The 20,904-nt window shown below is 50.3% G+C and overlaps 1 protein-coding gene across 7 annotated transcripts in view; it reads left to right on the top strand.

The window, feature by feature from the left end:
* The first annotated feature begins 465 nt into the window (after positions 1 to 465).
* The window catches only part of DCTN1 (dynactin subunit 1), a 29,843-nt gene continuing 9,404 nt past the window's right edge, over positions 466 to 20,904 (top strand). For 2 of the 7 annotated variants that reach the window (XM_087863567.1, XM_045788319.2), the window contains exons 1-10: positions 466 to 552; positions 13,179 to 13,424; positions 13,691 to 13,769; positions 13,970 to 14,004; positions 14,702 to 14,722; positions 17,132 to 17,149; positions 18,544 to 18,564; positions 19,812 to 20,003; positions 20,351 to 20,548; positions 20,694 to 20,898. In XM_087863567.1, the coding sequence (XP_087719693.1) occupies positions 13,197 to 13,424; positions 13,691 to 13,769; positions 13,970 to 14,004; positions 14,702 to 14,722; positions 17,132 to 17,149; positions 18,544 to 18,564; positions 19,812 to 20,003; positions 20,351 to 20,548; positions 20,694 to 20,898 (997 nt within the window). In that variant the 5' untranslated portion in view covers positions 466 to 552; positions 13,179 to 13,196. The remainder of the gene's footprint in view (positions 553 to 13,178; positions 13,425 to 13,690; positions 13,770 to 13,969; positions 14,005 to 14,701; positions 14,723 to 17,131; positions 17,150 to 18,543; positions 18,565 to 19,811; positions 20,004 to 20,350; positions 20,549 to 20,693; positions 20,899 to 20,904) is intronic. The other 5 variants (XM_087863569.1, XM_045788315.2, XM_045788317.2 and 2 more) reach the window with 3 other exon arrangements.

Raw genomic sequence — 20,904 nt, 5'->3', positions numbered from 1 at the left:
GCCTGTATCCCCATACGGATAACGTCGAGTAGCCGCAAAATTTGGTTTTTTCCTCAAGCTAACTGACCAGATATAGTTATCACTAATGTTTTAATTAGCAGTTTATCGCTCAAAAGCTTAGTGACCCCTGGAAAATCATTTGCGCAGAGCCAGGAAACCTCCAGTCCCTTGAGCGATGCCTCCCCTCGGCCGGCAGAGGACGCATGCCTAGAGGCGCCCCTCTCCTGTGGTCCTAATTGGCTTCCCAGGCACAGTGCGCACGCGCACATTTCGCTCCAGGTGTCCAGCTTTGTGCCTGACCCAGGTCTCCTCGGCTGCGCTCAGCCCTCAGTTTTTAACCCGGGCTGGTCTTCGGGGGACAGTAGCGTGTTCCCTGGAGCCGGAGCGTCACTAGGCCTCTGGGGCGAGCGGGTGTGGGACGGGCCTCAAGGGGTCGGGCGGCGCGTCGGGCAGCCCACGCGGGCGGGGCGGGCGGGGCGGGACTGGCAAGGACTTGGGCGTCGGTCGCCGGTGGTGGGACCGGAGCCGGGCGCGGAGCCCCTGACAGGACAGGTACGGAGGCGGCCACCCTGCCAACCGTCTCCTCCGCCGCCCCCCGCGTGTTCGCTAGGTTCCCGGCTGTGGACGGGGGGGGCCCCGGTGCTGGGCTGGGGCGCAGCGCGGAGTCCGGTGTGCGGAGCGGGGATGGTAGGGATGGGCCGCGGCGGGGTGGGCACCTGCCAGCGTCTGGGCCTGTCCGACCCACCTGCGCTCTTCAGTCTGGCAGTGTTCTCCCGGGGTCGGAGTGGTTGCGCCCCCGAATTCCTCCGCGGCGGCGAGGGTCTCCCTCCTTTCCCGGGAGCGTCTGAGGCAACCCCTGAACCCATTCCAAGCCACAGGTTTCTGTGGGCACATGGTTGAGAAGTTTGTGTCAAACGAAAACCAGAAAACCATAGAGGACTCAAGCGTGGGGGCCTGGATATGGGTTTGGTGTGTCTGTGCCTGCCACGCTTGGGGGCCGCCTTAACTGGCAGGATGACCCTTGAGAAGTCATCGTGCACATTCCGCTTGTCTTTAGGCAGAAGCACAGGTAAACACACAGATGAGGAACTCCGCTGTTTTTAAAGAGGCAGTGATTTAGAAGCTTCCCCTCCTGTATTGCAGTGATGAGAACATCAAGCCCATGTTGACCACTTACTAATCCAGTACGTTTAAGGTACTGAGAGTCGAAGAACTGCAGGTCCAGGCTGACATTCTTTACCTGGTGTACAGCCAGAGCCTGAGCTACGGGGATATTAAAGGAGATTGTCATAACCCTTTTTTTTTCCTTAAGGCATTTCGTGCTCAAATATGTTTAGAGACTTCATGGTTAAAGTTTCTTACGGAATATTTCAGAGCCTTCAATATGCTAAAGATAGTTACCATGAATCTCACACTGAAAGTATGGTATGGAGGCTTTCCCAGATTTGAACGGGAAATGCTGTTTTTCTTGGGTGCTGACTCCGTTTAACATCTGAAATAGTTTGGGAAATGCAATTCCAGAATTAGAAAATCAAGGTTTGGAGGGGACAGTGTAGGTCCGTGCTTTTCAAACTTGAATGGCGCATTGTTGGGTCTACCTTTCTAACCAGTTTCCAGGTGCTGCGGCTGCTGCTACTGCTGCTCCTCAGACCACACTTTGAATAGCAAGGGTGTAGATCACTGGATTGAAATTTAAAGACCGTGTTCTCCTTCCTGCTCTCTGATACAAACACTGCTGCCTTGAGTGAGCCACTTCACCTGTCCAGGCCTGTAAAATAGGAGGCTGGACTAGAAGAGCACTAAGATTCCTTTCAGATCTAAAATGCTGTGATTCAAATTCGGTTACCCTTGTGATAGTGGAAGTCCATCTAAAATATCCTTCCCAAATAGCCAATTTGGGCTTGAACATTACTAATAATGGGGAACTTACTACATTTCATCTTGAGATACCTTAGTAAGGAAGTTTTCAATTTGCTGAAATATGTCTCTGTAACTTCTATCCTGTTGGTTCTAGGTTCTCTTTTACAATTGAACAGAAAAAAAAGTACAGTCCACCTTCAAAAAGGTGACTCTTAAAGTATTAGATGATAACTTCCCACCAAGTTTTCTCTGCTGAAATTTAGTCTTTCCGTGTGGAGTGTAGAGGGGCTTTGGCTGGCCTTTGAAGCATGGGTGGAGCTTGCAGGACTAGGGAAACGTCCTAAGCAGAGTGGTGGTGCAGAGATGACACTGCATGTCAGAGCCAGGACTGTTGGATTAAAATAAGAAATGGTATGTCAGTGAAAGATCTGGGGGCATATGGGCAAAACAGTATTTTAGCGTGTGTCATTGTCTTACGTGGGATGTAATGTGGTTGGAAATGGAGAGCGAGACAGGGAGCCAGATATGCTTCACGTATCAGTGATAGAAGACTTAGGTTGATGATAACAGGAATGCCTTATATTTATGTATAAGATTTTACAGATTACAGAACCTTTCTCGCAGGCATGATCTCATTTTATTTAATAATCCTGTGAGGTAGGCGGAGCAGTTGTTATCCTGTTTCGTAGATGAGGCACCAAAGAGGGAAAATAGTTTGCCTCAATTCTCAAAGCTATTTAATGGCCAACCAAAGAGATGACAGTGGTAATGGAGGAGAAAAGAGGGATGTGGGAGGTGCTACTAAGAATTGGTAATTTGGGCCTGACTGATGGAAAGATACAAAAGAGAAGAACTTGTTAGGGAGGATTCAGAACACATGGGAGAATTGTGATACCTTTGACAACTTCCACTCTAGATTTTACTCTCCCATCTCTGTCATTGCTAGTGGCTGCCTGGAGTTACGGGTTGGGAGGGATTGTAGCAGAGGATTCGCAGGTTGCTTGGCCTGTCTGCAGCTACTGGTGGTACTGTGGGGACTTGGGTTGTCTGCCCCATACGAAGGGCAATGAGAACTGAATCCTCAGTGTCCCCTGAGGAGGTAAGTGCTGAGCGGTTGACTGATTCAAATCTGTGTTAGGGCCCTTGCCATCCTGGAGACTCTGGATTTGGCTTTCTATCACTTTCCTTTTCAAGTTCAGGCTAGTACCAGTAGCACTTGGCTAATGGATAAATTGAGCGTCCCCATGCTCCTAACATATTCCATGAGGGATTCACTTAAGCAAACACTAGACCTTTGTCACCCCTAAAGCCTCACTGAAGCTGTTTTCCCAGATCTGCATTTGCCCTAGAGTCTAGAGGTCTTTCTGTGGTCCTTTCACCATGGAAACATATGAGATTGAGAACTAGTGTCATTACCAAATTACGCAGGACATGGGGCTGTCCCTCCATTTTTAGTTTCTTAGGCTCCCGTCTGGAGAGGAAAGAGCTACATCTGCTGGGGTTCGTGTGTACATGACTTAATTTCCTCCCTGGTGGGGGGTCTTTAAGGCTGGAGCTACTCAGGGAAACTTGTCAGAGCCAGTTTATATCCCTAGAGGCTGGTGTTGGTACAGGCTTGTATTTAACATTGAATGTCTTCTGTGTTCAGTGCTTAGGATACTGAAATGAATAAAAACTCTCTTCCCTGGAGGAGTTCATGATGGGATAAGGGAGACGATATTTTAATAAAAGTGTGATGTTGTAACAGAGATATGTCCAAAGTGCTGTGTGAGGGCACAGGAGGGAATGACTAGCTCTGCATGGAGACATTGGGAATCTTCAGGAAAGAGACGATAATTGAGCTGACCCTTGATGAGGAAAGAGAATGGCCCTGGTGATTTTTGCAACATTTATAGAGGCATAAGGGGGAAGGTAAGTAGATCCATGTAGCTGGAATATAAGAACTTTGGGATCAGAGGAGAGGTGATTGATGAGACTAGATATTCATAATGAGGCCAGGTTTTTAATGACCTGAAGTGCCGTGCTAAGAAGATTCAGTTTTGCAGGCAGAGAGGTGATGTGATTGTATTTTGGGAAGCTAACTGTGGTAGTAGACTAAGGGGAGAATTTAGATCAGGGACATCAGGAGACTCTTGTAATATAACATAGGCATGGTATAACACTGAACTAAGGATTAGGTCAGTGGGGGTGGAAAGGAGATGAATCTGAGTGAGACCAGAGAGACAGTCAACCTGATGTAGTGATTAACTGTTGTTGAGAATGAGAGAGGGAGTTGTTCAAGATGACTCCGTTTTCTGTTTTGGGTGGGTGGTGGTGCCAGTAGGAAAGAGGAATATAGAAGAGGAACATTTTTTGAGGGGAAAGATACCAAGTGTGTTTTGAGTTATGTTGAACTTGGGGGGCATCTGTGGCACATAGCAGACAGGTGGAAGTGTGGGTCTGAAGTTCAGAAGAGAGTCTGCCTGGGGCAGTAGGTGTAAGTGGGGGTTGATGCCATGGGAATGGATGAGTCTGGCAATGCTTATAGGAGGCTGAAGATGACAGAGGAGTCAAGAAGGATTGGTGTGCAAGGTACGGGAGAATGTTGCCCAGGGAGCTAGGAGAAGAACAAGTTCCAGGAAGAGGGTCAGCAGCTTCGCTTGCTACAGGGAAGTCAAGTAGGATGAGCTTGGAAAATGCACCTTGAGACTGATCAGTTAGGAGATTGTGGTAACCAGGGCTCTTTTACTTTTTTAGTGTGAACAGCTTCTGAAAAGTGGTAGGGACAGGAGCAAGGTTAAGCCAGATAGAGCAGTGGATGGGAAAGGCAGGGAGGGTATACTCACTTGAGTAGCCTGGCAGGGAAGGAAGGGAGATGGTGGCATCTCACGGAGGAGGTAGCAGAGACTAGAGACGGTTTTTCCCAGAACAGAAATCTCGAGCATAGGTTACCTGATAATGTGTGAGAGCGAGTAGAGGGGGTGCAGTTGAAGGCACAAGAGAAAAGATGATTGCTAAATCAGGTCCTCAGCGGCGGGTGGAGGGGTTGGCCCTGTAAAGAAAGGGACCTCATTTTCTTTGAAAGAGGAATGACAGAAAAAAGAAGACAATGTAGGAAGAAAGAGGCAGTGATGGTGGCAGATATATCTAAATTTGCAAAGGAATTCTCTAATAGGTTCAGTTTTCTTTCTTAGCAACTTTAATTGCTGAGGGAGGAGGTGCTGGTGTGGGCTCAGATAGGAATAGGGACTTAAAGTAGTAAGGGAAGCTTGAAATAACTGTCCAGAGGAAAGGGGCGGAGATCAGACCCGAGACTCTCTCCAAGAGTGTTGAGTACCCTCAGAACTTAAACCTCACACTGTAGGCCCCTCCTTCCTCTTTCTCACAATAATGATGGCTGATGTTTATTGAGTGCTTCGTACCAGGCACTCTTCTGAGTGCTTTTCAGGCATTCTCACAACAACTCTATTAAAGGTATCGTTAAGGTCTCTATTTTGCACAAGAGGAAATGGAGGCATGGAGGATTACTTAGGCTTAGTAGTGCTTACGCTTGATGAGTCTCTTACCTCTGCAGAAATGGCACTCTTTCCTCTGAGGCATCAGAGGAGGCAGAAATTGAATCCCAGCTCCCAGTTTCTGGACCTTGGGGGGCTGGAGTCTAGGGCTGCTAAGAAGCAGGTCTTACCTGGCCAGTGTGTGGGTGGCATGGGTGGCCAGGGCGGTGGGGGCAGTGTGGCTCCTGGCCTTTTACAACTACATAGGGAACTCTGAAGTCCTTGAAAGAGACCAGCATCCTGACTAAAAAGACAAGTGACTTTGTTGGGTATTGCAGGCTGAGACTGTGTCACCTGAGACAGTGAATACTTAAAAGAGAATTGTCCCCATCCAACCAGAAAAAGAGAATTTTTTTCTGCCAGATACGGGAGTAGGCAGACTTATAACCTTACATAATAGCATAGATTATTAACACTCACCTTTTATGTTTTCCCCTTTAACGGGATAGAATTTGCAGGTAAGGCGCACTTGAGTGAAGGGGGAGAATGGTGGGGTAGCATGGATGGAAGAGAAACGGCTTACCTTTCGCCGCTGCAGCTACTGGAGCATCATTTCCGTGTCCTTCCTCTTGTGGTTGCTATGGATACGCCTTTGCGTGGTGACTTGAGGAGATTGATTTCCATTATGATCAAATGATGACGTGGATTTAAAAAGAGAAAGGACAGAATGCTCTGCTTTTGGGGAGTGGCCGGTGAGCTGCCCAAAAGGCAGAGCCCAAGCACAGCCAAGGTGGCTGTGGCTTTGTTGGCTGCCTTGGCTTTTGCTGAAGTTGTGAAATGGTGCATCTCTCTCTTTAGAGCGCAGGCTCAGGGTTCCCTGTCTGCAGGGTCCTAGTGCCAGAGAATTGCTGGTTGATTCATGGGGAGGAACCAGCAGGAACTTCAAACACGCTGACAAGCAGGACTCCTGCTAGCACTGGGAAGGTTGTAGTTCTTGAGTATGGGGCTGGGGGCTACTCGCATACCTGCCGCCTTCCTGTGAAAGTTCCTTTATTGAGGTTAAGTGAGGCATATTGTGTAGATTTCCTTCCTGGCTCTTGGAGGTCTGTACTTTTGGAGGTGGGCCTGGCAGTCACTGGGTATTCTTGGGGAAAGGGGATACTTTGGGAGGAGGTCAAGTTGCATTCAGATTGAGAGTGGGCTGCAGACATTTCTGGGGATAACAAGGAGTTGGAAAGGTAAAGAAAGTCCATTTAGGATTAGGCCCTATCTGTAAGAGGTCTATAAGGCAGATACTGGAGGAGGACTTTGGAGCAATGGGCTGTGTAATGTCTTCTTTCTGGGTTTCTGGGTGTATCTGAATCCCAGCCTTCCATGCTTCTAGTTCCCCTTCCAGCCTCTGTTCCCCACTCAGTGAGCAAACAGCTCTTTTTTCCTGATTCCTGAGGGACTTACATCCACATTTATGCCTTCCTTACCAGTACTTTCAGAGTTGTACAATTTTGTCCTAGTCTGAAGAAAATCTGGATCTTGCTAGTTACTATTATGTTTCTTTTATCTTTGTAACCAAACTACTGTATACCCAGTGCCTGATGCAGTGCAGTTCAAGTGTGTGGACCCTGCTATGAGACTCCCTGAGATTCATACCAGCTCCTCTATGAGAGAGATGAGGGAAATCAGACAGTTGGGTTAGCTCAGGATCGAGGTTAGGTGAGATGAGACAAGAGGAGGTCAAGGGCTCAAAGGATGCTGGGGTGCTAGTAAAAGCAAGGTAGGAATAGTACAGGCTCGGTGCCAAAGAAGTTTCTCCTTCTTACTTGTTCCTTCTTAGTTCTTTTTTTTTTTTTTTTAATTTTTTTAATTTTATTTTTTTAAAAGATTTTATTTATTCATTTGACACAGAGAGAGACAGCCAGCGAGAGAGGGAACACAAGCAGGGAGAGTGGGAGAGGAAGAAGCAGGCTCCCAGCGGAGGAGCCTGATGTGGGGCTCCATCCCAGAACGCTGGGATCACGCCCTGAGCCAAAGGCAGACGCTTAACGACTGCACCACCCAGGCGCCCCTCCTTCTTAATTCTTAACAATCTACTTGCAATCCTGTCATTTTCTGAAATAATCTCCAAGACCATTGGTTACCTATTTATCAGACAGAGATTGAGATTTTTTCCCTCCTCTCTTCCCATTTTCCTAGATATTTCAACAGTATTTAATATACCTAGGGAGGAAAATGAATTAAATCCAGGGCGTATTGGTCTCATCTCTGGCTGAGGGAACATGTAACTCAGAATTGTCCTATGTGACATGGAATGGGGCCCAGGGGTGCTATGGAAGGATCACTGTCTGTACAGCTAGTCAGATGTGCCCCCCTGCCATTTTCTGGCCGTGAGACTCAGGAGAGTCATTCGACTTCTGAGACCCAGTTCCATCACCTATAGGATAGAGATAATGCTATCTGTTTTGTCTGCATCACAGGTGCATTTTGGAAGGAGATAGTGAAATACATGTGTTCGTTTATACAGTTAAATTTGCACTAGACAAGGCCCTAAGAACAAGACTTATCTTCTCTCTCCTAACATGTTCAGTTTGTTTTCCCATTTCCTCCCAATTCTCTTAATGTTTTCAATCATCATTCTTCCATTACTCATGCTTGAAAGCTCCTGAGTTCATTCATTCATTTTTTGTTCATGCATTCATTCATCCATCCATTTATTCATGCAACATTTAAATTCCTTCTGTGTGTAAGTCATCATTGATGTATCTTCTCAATAATGATGAAGACGATATCTACATTCTGTTGAGTGTATATTCTGTGCCAGGTACTGTGTTAAATGCTTTCTTCAATCTTATTTAATCCTCACAACGTCCCTGTGAGGTAGGTATTATTTCCCCTGTTTTTCAGATGAGGTAGCTGGGCTCGGAAAGTTAAATATCTTGACCAGAGTCATACAGGTGAGGAAATACAGAGAACCAAAGCTATATCTAGGTCATGTGTGTCTCTGAAGCCCATGCAGGCGCTCTGCCTCTTTCCCCATGCGTGATCTACCCTAGGGCCTTCTCAGGGCATTTTTGTACATTCTCTGAATTAGCTCCTATCCTCTCCTGCTTCTTTCCCTCTCCCTCTCTTCCCTGGCTCAGACCCTCCTCACCCCTTGCTCATTATGTAGCAGTCTCCTTGCTGTTTTCTTGTCTTTACTCAGTTGCTCCTGCCTCCCCTCCAGCCTGCTCTGCCACCTGTTTGAGCCTCCTGACATAGTTTTCATTATGCCAGTCTCCTGCTCAGGAAGAGACCCGGTTGTTGTTACTGGATCATGAAGATGGACTTACCTATCTCTACCTGAACGTTCAACTCGCTGACTACCCATACTTACCTTCTAGTACCTCTCAGTATTGATGTGTGTTTATTTACTCAATAAATACTTGACTCCGTGGGCTAAGGGTGATGGGATCACAAAGAGGGATGTTGTGGGCTGTGCTTTAAAAGGCTTAGAGTTAGATAGAACAACTCATCTAGAATTCTTTACTAAAGGCAACCTAGTCTTCTTTAATATTCCCTAGTGAAGTAAAATTATTTTGTCTCTACTTAGTGTATTCACAGCTTACAGCGTTTGTAGGCCTTTTCACATATCCAGAAAACAGCCCGTAATTCAAGGCATAGTCAGGTACCCCTTTTCTTTTTCTTTTTTATTTTTAACCCCTTTTTAGTTCACCTTTCTTTTGTCTGTAATTCCTTATAACATGTGTTATAATGTCAATATGTTATTTTTAGAGTTATATATCATCTATTATGTCAGCTAATTTTTTGCACTTTATAGCTTCTGTATTTTTTTGCAAAGCACTTTAATGTGCTTTACCATATTCAGGCCTAGTAACGTTAACATAGAGATGGCTGATGATATTCCCATTTTATAGGAGAAGAAACAGCTTGCAAGAATTTAGGTAACCATATTAACCTGTGTGACTGGTGAGTTGTGAGGGTTCTTAGATATGAGTTCTCCTGAATCTCTGGAGACAGTGTGGTCTAGGGGAGGAGCACGGCCTAAGAAGAAGCCTAGAGAGATTTGCGGTCAACACTGAGGCTAGTGGAAAGTGCAGAGGGTTCTGGGTCAGGCTCTGGTTCCAGCTTTGGCTCCACTCCTCACCTTCTGTGTAATTTCAGGGAAGTTGCTCAGTTCTCTCGGCTTCAGTTTCCTTGTCAGCACTGTCCCTGGCCTGCCTCTCTGTGGGGTTATTGTGATGTCCAAATATGAGGATAACAGCCTCGATAATTAGCTGACTTTTGTTGAGTACTTAGTAAATACCAGGCAATGTCCTAAATGTTTTACATGGATTATCTTGGCTAATCCTCACAACAGCTCTCTGAGGTATGTTCTTTGTTCCCAAATGACAGATAAGGAAATCGAATTGCAGAGATGTTAAGTAGCTGGACCAAGGTGGTTCCCAGGTGGTGAAGCCAGGAAGTGAACATAAGCAGTCCGAGTCTAGAAACAGCACTCTTAACCACAGTACTATAAAATTATGTTTTTCAAGGTGCTCTGTAGACTGTAAAGTGCTCTGAACATGCGAAGTCCAGGCTGCAAGGAGCTGCATGGCCCTGCCTACCTGAATAAATGTGAATAGGGAAGGGAAGGGGCAAACATGGAGATTTTTGTGGGGCCAAGAGAAATGGCTCCCTAGGGGTTCTGGCCAGGATTGAAGATGTGGAGAGGTGTTTTGGGGCCATATATCTGGATGTTGACTGTCATTCTACTGTTGGGCTATCTGGCCTGCCTTAGAAAGAGGGTGAAGAGGAGGAAGATTCTGTTTGGCCAGTGAAGTCCAGCGTAGACAAGACAGGTATCCCTAGATCCACACTGCAGCTAGTGGAGTTACACGGGTCAGACCTCAAGCCAACCTTGTTGAGTGCTCAGGGGCAGGGAGCATGGTGTGTTGGCTCCTAGCCCGTGTTAGATGGGTAAACGAATTCAGTGGCATCATGACATAGCCCTTAGCCCTCTGGAGACCTCTCACTAGAATGCTTAATCTTATTAAATTAAATATTTTTAATTATAAAAGTAATATGTGGTTATTAAAGAAATTTGGTGAAATGTAGAAAAAAAAACCATCTCGTTTTTTCTGTTAAGGAGATGGCTGGGAAGCAAGGCCAAGAGTGTAAGGGGCAGGTGGTTGAGGAGGGCTGGGCCTTGAGCTACAAGGGGCATGCGGAGCTCTCTGCAGTTATTCATCCAGTTGAACCTGATAGTCTTGGGCTTTGAGCCTGGCCCTTTATAACAGCCGGAAGAGAGAAAGGGTCTGGCAAGCTTTGCCGGTGTGGGGGGAACATGGGTACTTGACTTGCCTTACTGTATGAGGTTACCTCCATTACTGCCCTTCCTTTGCTGTGCAGCGCACGCGTCTGGCTGCTTCAGCCCAGGGTGAAATTGAAATCCAGACTAATTATAGGGGTTTGGGCCCTGAGTCTAGAGTTTAGAAAAAGGAGGGAGAAAGAAGAGCCCCAGAAAGAGGGTGTAAGAGACCCTTATTTTGGCTGCGTGGAGGCCTGTAGGTAGCTGATCTCTTTGAGTGTCACTTGATGCTGTGGTCCTGCTAAGGCACATTGTGGGGGGAAGTGTTAGGGGTGGCAGCAGTGATGCTGAGGGGTACAGACTAGGAGGACCAGTCAGGGCTGTGCTCCCAGCCCGAAATAGTAACAGTTTACTCTAGAGGTGACTGCTGAGGGTCTGTGGTTTGGGTGGAGCCCCCAGTCCTGCCTTGCTTGTCTGGCCCAGGTGAAGCAGGGGGGCACTAGGACCCAGAGGCTAACACGGTTCCTGACAAGTCTAGAGCAGCACTAGCGCAGAGTGAGACTCATCAGCTGGCAAGCAGGATTCGGTGTCTCTGGGTTCAGGAATCATCAGGCAGCAGAGAGGACTTGCTCCTCAGCCCCCATCTCTGCCCCCATCCCTACCCCGGTAGGCCACCGAGTGAGGTCCATGGACTGGGGAGGGCCGCGCCTGACGGCTTCTGTGTCTGTCCATGAGGGCCTGGAGCCCTGACCCTCCTGCCTAGGTTTTTGCCTTTTCTCTCTGTCTTTGGCCCACTGGGGGAGGGGGTAGAAGCCGGGTGAGCAACATGGCCCAGAGCAAGAGGCATATGTACAGCCGGGTAAGTGGTCCTTATCTGGGATGGCCCTGGGAGGGCTTCTGGAGAAGGCCTGGGTGCCTGTGGACACTGCTGTGGGGGCTGGGGAGACAGGCTGGAGCTAGGCTGGGGCCACTCGCAGCAGGGACTGATGGTGTTAGGCTGGACAGGCCTCCCCTCCCAGAGTTGGGCCCTCAGTGGGGGCTGGCAAGGCCTGACCTTTGACTCTAATTGGACCTCTGGCTAGAGGTTTCTGAAGGGATCAGACTATGTTGGGGACTCTCAGTGGGGCTGGTGGGTTGGAATGGCCTTACAGTGACGCCTTTCTTTAGAGGTGCTCTGTTGTCTGCCACTTGCTTTCTCTGTCTTCCGGTTGAGATTGAATCTGTACCCACTATTGTGTCCACCTGGTTCTGAGAGGCTTATTAGGGTTGGGAGGTTGAGGGAGTCTCTTGAGTTTGGGGCTAGCCCTGATGTCACTGTCAGTTCTTTTTGTTGTCAGATCCATGAGAGCAACCCTGATGTCCCAGGTGCAGTTTGGGGTCCTGGAGCCCCTGCTAGCTATAGCCTTAATCTTCCTGGATGATCCCTTTGGGGAAGGGATTCGGGGAGTGACAGGCTCTGGCAGGGCTCCCTTCTGAAGCCAAGTGGAAGCATCAGAGGGAGCCCTGTGGAATCTTTAGAATCAGGGAGTCACTTTCTCATGCCTCATTCATCTGTTTGCTGCAAGGCCCTTGGTTCAAGGAGCTGCTATTGCTAAAAATGGCTTAGGTGTGATTTTTTTCTAAACCATGGCCCTCTTTAGAAACCTAATTTCATGTTGTGTCCTGTCATCACGGATGTGTCAGAAGCTGAGAACTTCCGAAGGACAATGTTTAGTCTATTCCTTTGCCTTGTCCATCCATGGGGTGATAAGCCATCCATTTGGACCACTGGGCAGAGTCTAGGGGACAGTGTAGGTCAGATCTGAGGTACCTGATTTACCTGGCCTTTGTTTTTCTTTTTATAGCAACATAGTGTGGGGGAAGGATCTCTAGAGCTTGGGGTAGGGTTGATAGAACAGGGCTCAGGCCAGGAAGAAGGGAGCTAAATGGTTGAATGGGCTGCGGTGAGGCATTTAGGAATGTCATGGTGGGTGTGTGGATGGGGTGGGGGGAGTCGGGTCTGGAAGGAGTGATGGTGACTTGAGGGTTGGAAGGAGGCCCAATTGTGTACTTTTGAAAGGGAGAGGCCTAAGAGAGCTGTTGTATCACAGGGAAGACAGACAGCAGTGGGGAGTGGAATAGGATCCTGTGGGGTCACCCATGAGTCACCTGTCTTCTCAGCTTAGGCACCTGAGTCAGGGCACTGGGTTTTGTTTGGAGAGCCTGGTCTCAATTGAGTTATTCGCTTGAGCTTCATTCCCCTCCTTGGGGGCAGTGCTCCTGAGAAAGAAGCCATGTGGTGACATTCACAGGTCTGCATTGAATTCTGATTTGTTATAAAATTTAAATATAAACTCTTAAAAATTGTGGCAGATTCCAGAGGAGTTCGGAGAAGTCTTAGAACATCACTGGTATTTTTCAAAAGGGAATTTGGGGTCCACTTCACCCTGAACATGGGGTTCAGGGAAGTGACTTCTTGTCCTTTTTCAGTCCAGGATGCTGACTGGGGCCTTTCTGGTGCATTGGGATGACACCCTCAACCTGAGGCCTTTAACTGCGTATGTTTGCACGTGTCTTTCTTTCAGACGCCCAGTGGCAGCAGAATGAGCGCAGAGGCAAGCGCCCGGCCTCTGCGAGTGGGCTCCCGTGTGGAGGTGATTGGAAAAGGCCACCGAGGCACTGTGGCCTATGTAGGAGCCACTCTCTTTGCCACTGGCAAATGGGTCGGCGTGATCCTGGATGAAGCAAAGGGCAAGAATGATGGAACTGTCCAAGGCAGGAAGTACTTCACTTGTGATGAGGGGCATGGCATCTTTGTGCGTCAGTCCCAGGTACCTATGCGCTGTTCTGAGTGTGTGCACGTGCACGTGCTCTGTTGCTTGTGCAGCTTTTGTGGGGGGCTCCCTTTTCCTGTGCATGAGTGTACGTCTCTGGTTGAGAGAGTGGGAGGTAGTGGGGGAGGGGAGATTGGTGATCCATCCTTATGTCCATCCTTTTGTGAGCTGCCCTGTACCCTAGGCTTGCTCGGCACGTGGGGAGTGGCCCAGATCACAGTCATCCTTGATCTGGCTATATTGAGTCTGTTCTCTGGCCTCAGATCCAGGTATTTGAAGATGGAGCAGATACTACTTCCCCAGAGACACCTGATTCTTCTGCCTCAAAGGTCCTCAAAAGAGGTAACAGCCACCCAGTTAAGTTGCCTTCCCACATCCAGGAGTCCCCAGGACTTCTCCCCAGAATACAGGGCCACAGTGGTTCCTGAGATTTTTCCATCACCGCCATATTCCCTTGTTACGTCTTTTCTACCTCACCACGATGGTCTCTGCCCCCACCCCTCTATACAAACACACACTTTGTTTCTGCTTGCTTTCTACAGAGGGAACAGACTCAACTGCAAAGACCAGCAAACTGGTGAGTGGTTGGGGGTGGGAGTGGAGAGTAAGAGAAAGAGGGAAAGGAGAAAGAGGAGGGAGACCACTGCTAGGCAGGTAGAAATAGTAGGTGAGTAAACGGAGTTAAGCCTTCCAGTCTCCAACCTCCCTCAGAAGGAAGCTTTCTGGTTATGAGTTGCTGCTTTAGGGGTAAAGGTGGTAGCAAGGAAGAACTGTTAGGGCCCAGAAGTTTAGGGTCATGGAGGCAAGGCTAGGGATGATAGGAAAGACATGTGTGACCCTAGTAGTGGTGTTGCCAGCTTCCTACCTTTTGGTACCCAAGGCTTCCAGGATCTTAAAGGTTGGAGGGTAGGGGTAAGGTGAGAGCTAGAAGAAGAAGGAGCTCTCCTGTTCACAAGTGAATGGTAAGGGCTACTGCTGCCTGTTTTAGGCTGCATGCCGAGGGCCCATTTTAATTCTCCTCCACTGCTCTGTGCAGGGTGTCTGAGGTGGGGATTCAGACCCTCCAGCTTCTTTGGGTCAGGGTGTAGACATCCTGGAAGCTGATCCTTGAGGGACCCCTCATCTCACTTACCCAGGAGTTGGCAGTGACCTGACTCTACCCTTTACCTGTGTATACCTGAGTTGGTCTTAACACCCCCCACCCAGGATGTCTGGCCAGCTAGCACACTGTGATGTCTGTTCTCTAACTCTGCCCTTTCCTACTCCTCATGCAGCGGGGACTGAAGCCTAAGAAGGTGGTGTGTTTACTATTTGTGCCTGGGTGGCTGAGGGCCAGGAGCCCCCTCCCCGGCTGTCCTGCATGTCCTTGGGCTGCTGCATGCATGTTTGTGTGACCTTGGGGCTGGGATGGCCAGAGGAAATGGTGGCCTTGGCTTTCAGGTTCCTTTGAGGGATGCAAGGACATCATGCTCAGTGTCCAGGCTCAGGTGGCACTTATTAGAGATGACCTCTGCACCTACTTGTCCCCTTCCCCACTGCCTTAGCACTTCTAGTTAGAGGCTCCAAGCATTTCGACTGTAAATGTAAAGCAGCAGCATGGAGTAGGGAATTTACTGAGTTACACTGGGTTTTCAGTCTGAGTTTGGGGGCAGTGGAAGGAAACACTGGGAGGTTGGGAGTGGAGAAAGTACCAAATGAGATGACTGGGCAAGGAGGCAGGAGGCCAGGGAGCAGAGCACAGGAAGAACAGTCCTGAGTTGGAAAGCCTAAGAGTCTGTGTGTTTGTTTCTATACGGGCGCTAGCCATGGATGCCCACCCTCGCTCTGCTCTCCATCAGTCTTTCCCTGCCTCTTCCTGCCTCTGGTGCTGTGCCTGAGGCCCAGCTCCCACCCTTGGCAGCCTTCCATCAGCCGTCATTGTGTGGGACTCAACTGGGCCACCCCCAGACTCTTTTTAAACCCTTAAGTCACTGCCTTGACCACTTCCTCACACCAGCCCTTGCCTTGGGCCTGTGCCCAAGCTGTCTCTGACCTGCATGTGCCTGTCTGACCTGTATGTCCTGTGCCACATGTATGGTTTTGTGATTTCCTTGTCACCAGTTGTCTCAGACCCTTCTGACCTGCATGGAGAGCTACTGGATTGGGGCAGTGGGTGGGGAGAGGAAAACATCTTTTCAACTCCTGGTTGTTGATGGGTCCTCACTCTGGAGTCTTGCCATGGAAGAGACCACATTCTGGTATTTGCTTTGAGGTCCTGCTCAGGTGGGAGTGGGGATGTAAGAAGGAGTATAATGCTCTAAAGGATGCTGAACCCATTACAAGGTTATAGAAACTTGGCTTCTTCCCTGGATTCTTGTCTCCTGGTTGGGCTCCCAGTCTTGCCTCAGGCCTCTGAATAGAGAAGAGCATGGACCTGCAGTCTGATATCCATGGAGGAGTTCTCGCCACAGGCGGACCTGAGCCTGGGCGGGGCCTGAGCTATGTCTGGAAGCAGGGGTTTTGGCAGCTGCCTGGGGAAGTGTGGCAAAGCCCGGCCTAGGCTACCTGTGCTGCGATACAGGGCCTTCTTTGCTCGCGTGCAAAGTGCTGGTCAAATAGTCAAGTCCCCAGCAAGGTCTTCCTCTCCAGTGGTTCTCTCACAGCAGACCATTTAGCCCAGGGCTGTGTTCTCACCACCTGGGGGGAACAGGGAGCTAGCACCAGAACCTTAAAAAAAAAAAAAAAAAAAAGGAACTTTGAGGAGGAGAGCAGAAGAGAACCCAGATGTCGCTGCAAGGTGCCCGGGCCCTTCTGGAAGGTCTTTAGAGACAGGCTTTAATCTGCCAGCAACCAGGGGAGGTTTGGGAGAGGAGCCAAACACTGCCATTAGAGCTGCTGCTGAATGTTCCCCAGGGTTTCTTAGTGTCATTGTGTGCCCCTCAGAGCGGATGCTGTCACAGGAGGGGTATTCTGGGTGCGTGTGCCTCATGAGAGACCAACCGTCAGGGCGTTGTCCGTGTGTATGAGACAAGTGAAGTTGATGGGGCTGTGGGCGGAGGGGAGTGTATGAGAGGCTGGTGGAGCAGTGAGGCTCCGTGGCCCTGCCCAGTCATGCCTCGGCCCTGGAGAGTACCATTTCTGGGATGGCCCCTAGCCCAGTTTCTTGGAGCAGACTCTTGGGGATTGGGGGTGGGAGGGAAGGGTAGGAGGAGTCAGAACCTGTTCTATGGAGGAAGAAGCAGGGCGGGTTCTGCGCAGGACTTTGTCCAGTCATGTGGAGGAGGAGGAGCCGGCAGAGCCCGGCGGTTGCTAGGTGACCGAGGAGCAGTGGCTCCACCCCCACGGATCAGAGGAGGGTGGGTGCATGACGTCAGGTGGAGCTGGTGCTGCGGCCACTGAGGCTGCCATCAGCCTTAGCTGGTGAACTGGGCCGGGCGCCTCTCCAGTGCCTGCCGGAGCCTGGCTGTCCCACTGCGCACCTGCGGGGGACTTCTGCGTCTGAGCCACAGCCGTTTGCGGGCTGGGCAGCCGGCCTGCCGGGAAGCTGAGGCTGCATTGTTGGGATTTGATGCACTAATCTCCTGTCTCCGCCGCCTTTCCCTCTGTTCGGTCTCTTTCCCTCCCTCCCTTCGTCTGTCCTTCCTCTGTGTGTTTGTCCATCCTCCTCTGTCCCTCCTTCTCTTTCCTCTCCTGGCTTTCTTTGGTTTTCTGCAATGATGAGACAGGCACCGACAGCCCGAAAGGTACTCTTGCTTGCTCTGGTCCTGCTGCCGGGTTGCCAGGGCGATGGTGGCAGCAGCCTCCTGGGGTGGGGGTGGGGGCTGATTGACTTCATCTGTCTACCTGGTTGGGGGAGGAGGGTGGGGATGAAGGTGGGGGCCAGGGAGAGGTGTGTGTCACTGCCATGCCCCACACCCTGGGCATTTGCCCCCTGCTCTGGGCTCTGACTGTGTGTTCTGGACCTCGTACCCAGTGGCCTCACAGCCTTGGGCTTTAGTCAGCTTTTGCTGCAAACTGGCTCTGGGAGTTTCCTGTGAGAGGATGTGGGGAAGCAGGTCCCAGTGTCTTCATGCCTCTAGCAGGCCGACCTCACCCTTATCCTTTGCTAGGATGCCTCTCGGTTGTACTCCCAGCATCCCTTCTCCACCAGGGTTTGTATTAAAGGGCTTTTCCAGGGTGGGATGGAGACCCTAGAATAGTTCTATGGGGACCATAGAACAGCTATGGAGGCTTAGCTCAGGGTAGGAGGGGTGGGGTTTGATCTCCTTGGACTCAGTGTCTCCTAGAGGTAGAGTCCAAGCTAAATATGTTTTTGCTGTTTTGCTGTAAGATACTGGGTAGCAGGAACACAATTTGGAACTTGGGATTAATCATCTATTTTTGTTTAGGGCACTAGTTTCTCTATGCTGCTGCCCACCCCCATGTCCTTTCTTGCAGCTTGGGTGGGGTTACTTTGCTGAGCTCTGGGCTTCTGGTTAATGCAGTATTCATGGTCCTGACACCTGAGCCCTCTGCCCTAGGGATGGGGACTGCTGCAGGATCTGGCCCTGGGGGAGGGGATAGGGTAGGGAGGACAGCAGCACTGTTTTGCCTAGGGGGCTTGAGCCCCCCTGCTGGGGTCATATCACTCACTTCTGGGCTTCTAGCATCACTCTGCTCACATGTTATTTCTAGGGGGTCTTCTGTGGAGTCTGGCACTTGGAGGAAGGGGCTGACCTGGGAAAGTCCTTGGGAGTGGTGGGTGGGCGGGGCCTCTGGCTCTGGGCTGGAGTGTAAGAAGGACCGTCTCCAGGGACCTCCACCAGCTGCTGCCTTTGGTCTCCTGTGGCTCAGCCTAGGAGATGGGGATTTCTGGGATTTTTAGGGTGTTTGAAGGTGTGAGATCTGCAAGGGTTGGGCATAAGTGGGACAAGCAACAAATGGGGAATAGGATTCTGAGGTCCTGGAGTAGAAACAAGGTGATTGACTGGAGGGAAAAGGGGATGGGGTGGGGATGGGAGCGGGGAGGCAGTTAAGTGTAACCCCATTCCTGGTACTTCTTCTGCTCTCATTGCTGTCCCTTCTGCTGTCTGTCTTTCTGCCATTATCCTTTCTTTCCTGACTCCTCCTCCTCCTCTGGCTCCTGTTGCCTGTCCAGACCACAACTCGGCGGCCCAAGGTGAGAAAAATAAAGGCCTCTGTACAAGCCACTGCTGAGTATGGACTCACATTTCAGGCATGTGCATGTGTGTGGGCATGTGTGTGAACAAGTTAAAGGTGGTCGCAGTGCATCCTGGGTCTTCTTTTTCAGAGGAGTGTGGGGACTGAGGGTGGTGGCAAGCCTCTCCTGGGAAAATGACTTCTGGCTCTTAGGAGATTGTCTGAGCCAGTAGCCTGAGTGCAGAAGAGAAACAAGAATGGTTGTGGTCAATCAGGGCTAGCTTTCTTGAAGAAGAGCATTTTGACTAGTTTTTTGATGCATGACTGGGAGTGGAAGTTGGAAGAAAGGCGAAGAACAACTTGGCAGTGTCAGTGTCAGGGGATAAGGACCTGGGGTTATCTGTGGGTAGCATGTGATCTCTGAGTGTCAGCCCATCAGGAGAGCTTCAGGGCTCCGTACTGCAAGGGAGAGCACTGGGCAGGCCTGTCTTCTCCAGGGCCTGGGGCTTCAGGGAGCTCTGCCCCAGCCCCATGGGGGCCTGGGTAAATGTTGCCTGGTTAGAGCCCCTTTGTCTTGGGGGAGGGAGATGACAGAAGGTCAGCTGTACTGACCATGTTTCAAGGGGGAGCCTAGGAGTACAACTTCCACTTTGGCCCTTTTACCTGAAAGGTCCCTAAGGTAGATCAAGGGAGGGAGAATTAGCTCAACTCCCAAAGAGTGGGATACAGAACTTGGTACCCCTACTTTTAGCCCAGCCTTCTCTGGGAACATGAAAGTTAGAGAACAAACTCCAATTTGTTCTTTTGCTCTGGGAATGACATTGAGGCACTTTTTCTTCCTGGGGGAGGAGAGTACAGGCCCAGAACAACGATAGGACTGGGAGTATTAAGAAATTGCTAGAATGATCACAACTGGGTCACAGAGGGGAGGTTTGGGGAGTAAGGGATTCTGCTCTAAGGGGGTAGTGCCAGAGCTGGGAGGAATATGGGGTCAGTGCCAAGGGAGAAGCATTATAATCTTACGTCTTCTATCACTTCCTCCCTCTCTCCTCTGCCCGCCTCCTGCCTCCCCCATCCTTTGTCACTGTCTCTGACTCTGTGTCATTTTTCCTCTCCCCTTCACTCTGCTTCTCTGTTCTCACTGTGCTTTGATACTCTCTCACTGCCTTTTTCCTTCTCTGTCTCCTTCCCTTGGTGGATTCTCATATTCTGCCTTTCTCACCACCCATGTTCTTTTTCTGGCCTTCCTCTGCCCTCTCTGAATAGCCCACCCGCCCAGCCAGTACTGGGGTGGCTGGGGCCAGTAGCTCCCTGGGCCCCTCTGGCTCAGCATCAGCAGGTGAGCTGAGCAGCAGTGAGCCCAGCACCCCGGCTCAGACTCCGCTGGCAGCACCCATCATCCCCACACCGGCTCTCACCTCTCCTGGAGCGGCACCCCCACTGCCTTCCCCTTCCAAGGTAAGGACTGGGGTTGGAGTGAAGAAGAACCAAGACATAGGGGAGCCTGTGACCCCAGGCAGGATCTTAGAAATTTTCCATGGTTGGGGGAGACCCAGAATTTGACTCTGAAGGGTGGGGATGTAGAGTATGGTTCTGCCGTTCACTCAGCTACCCTTTCTTTTCTGCCTTTCTTCCACATTTTCCCCTTATGCACCCGTCCTTTCTCACGTGCTCATAGGCCACTTTTGCTTTTGACCCTGGGGCCGGAATGATGTTTGCATACATTCCTGTCCTTTTGCTCCAGCTCAGCCTTGGTGGGGGGGAGGGGGAGGCTATGCACCTACTGAGAGGTCTCTCCTTTGCAGGAGGAGGAGGGGCTGAGGGCCCAGGTGCGGGACCTGGAGGAGAAACTGGAGACCCTGCGGTTGAAACGGGCAGAAGACAAGGCAAAACTAAAAGAGCTGGAGAAACATAAGATCCAGCTGGAGCAGGTGCAAGAATGGAAGAGCAAGATGCAGGAGCAGCAGGCGGACCTGCAGCGACGCCTCAAAGAGGCGCGGAAGGTGGGACTTGGGGGGAATGAGGGAGCTGAGTTGCTTAGGACCCAAGCCGGTGCACTGGACACTAGGCCGGAGCCTGGAATAGCCTGTGCAAAAGGGTTCATGAGGCGTGTCTCTGCTTGCACTCCCACCAACCTCCACCCCTCAGGAAGCCAAGGAGGCACTGGAGGCAAAGGAGCGCTACATGGAGGAGATGGCTGACACTGCCGATGCCATCGAGATGGCCACCCTGGACAAGGAGATGGCTGAAGAGCGGGCTGAGTCCCTGCAGCAGGAGGTGGAGGCGTTGAAGGAACGTGTGGATGAGCTCACCACTGACTTAGAGATCCTCAAAGCGGAGATTGAAGAGAAGGGTAAGG

The sequence above is a fragment of the Ursus americanus genome, chromosome 7 (assembly GCF_024610735.1).
Source record: "Ursus americanus isolate L20-20 chromosome 7, mUrsAme1.1.p, whole genome shotgun sequence".
Classification (NCBI taxonomy): domain Eukaryota; kingdom Metazoa; phylum Chordata; class Mammalia; order Carnivora; family Ursidae; genus Ursus; species Ursus americanus.
This window is presented reverse-complemented; position numbering and strand designations above follow the sequence as displayed.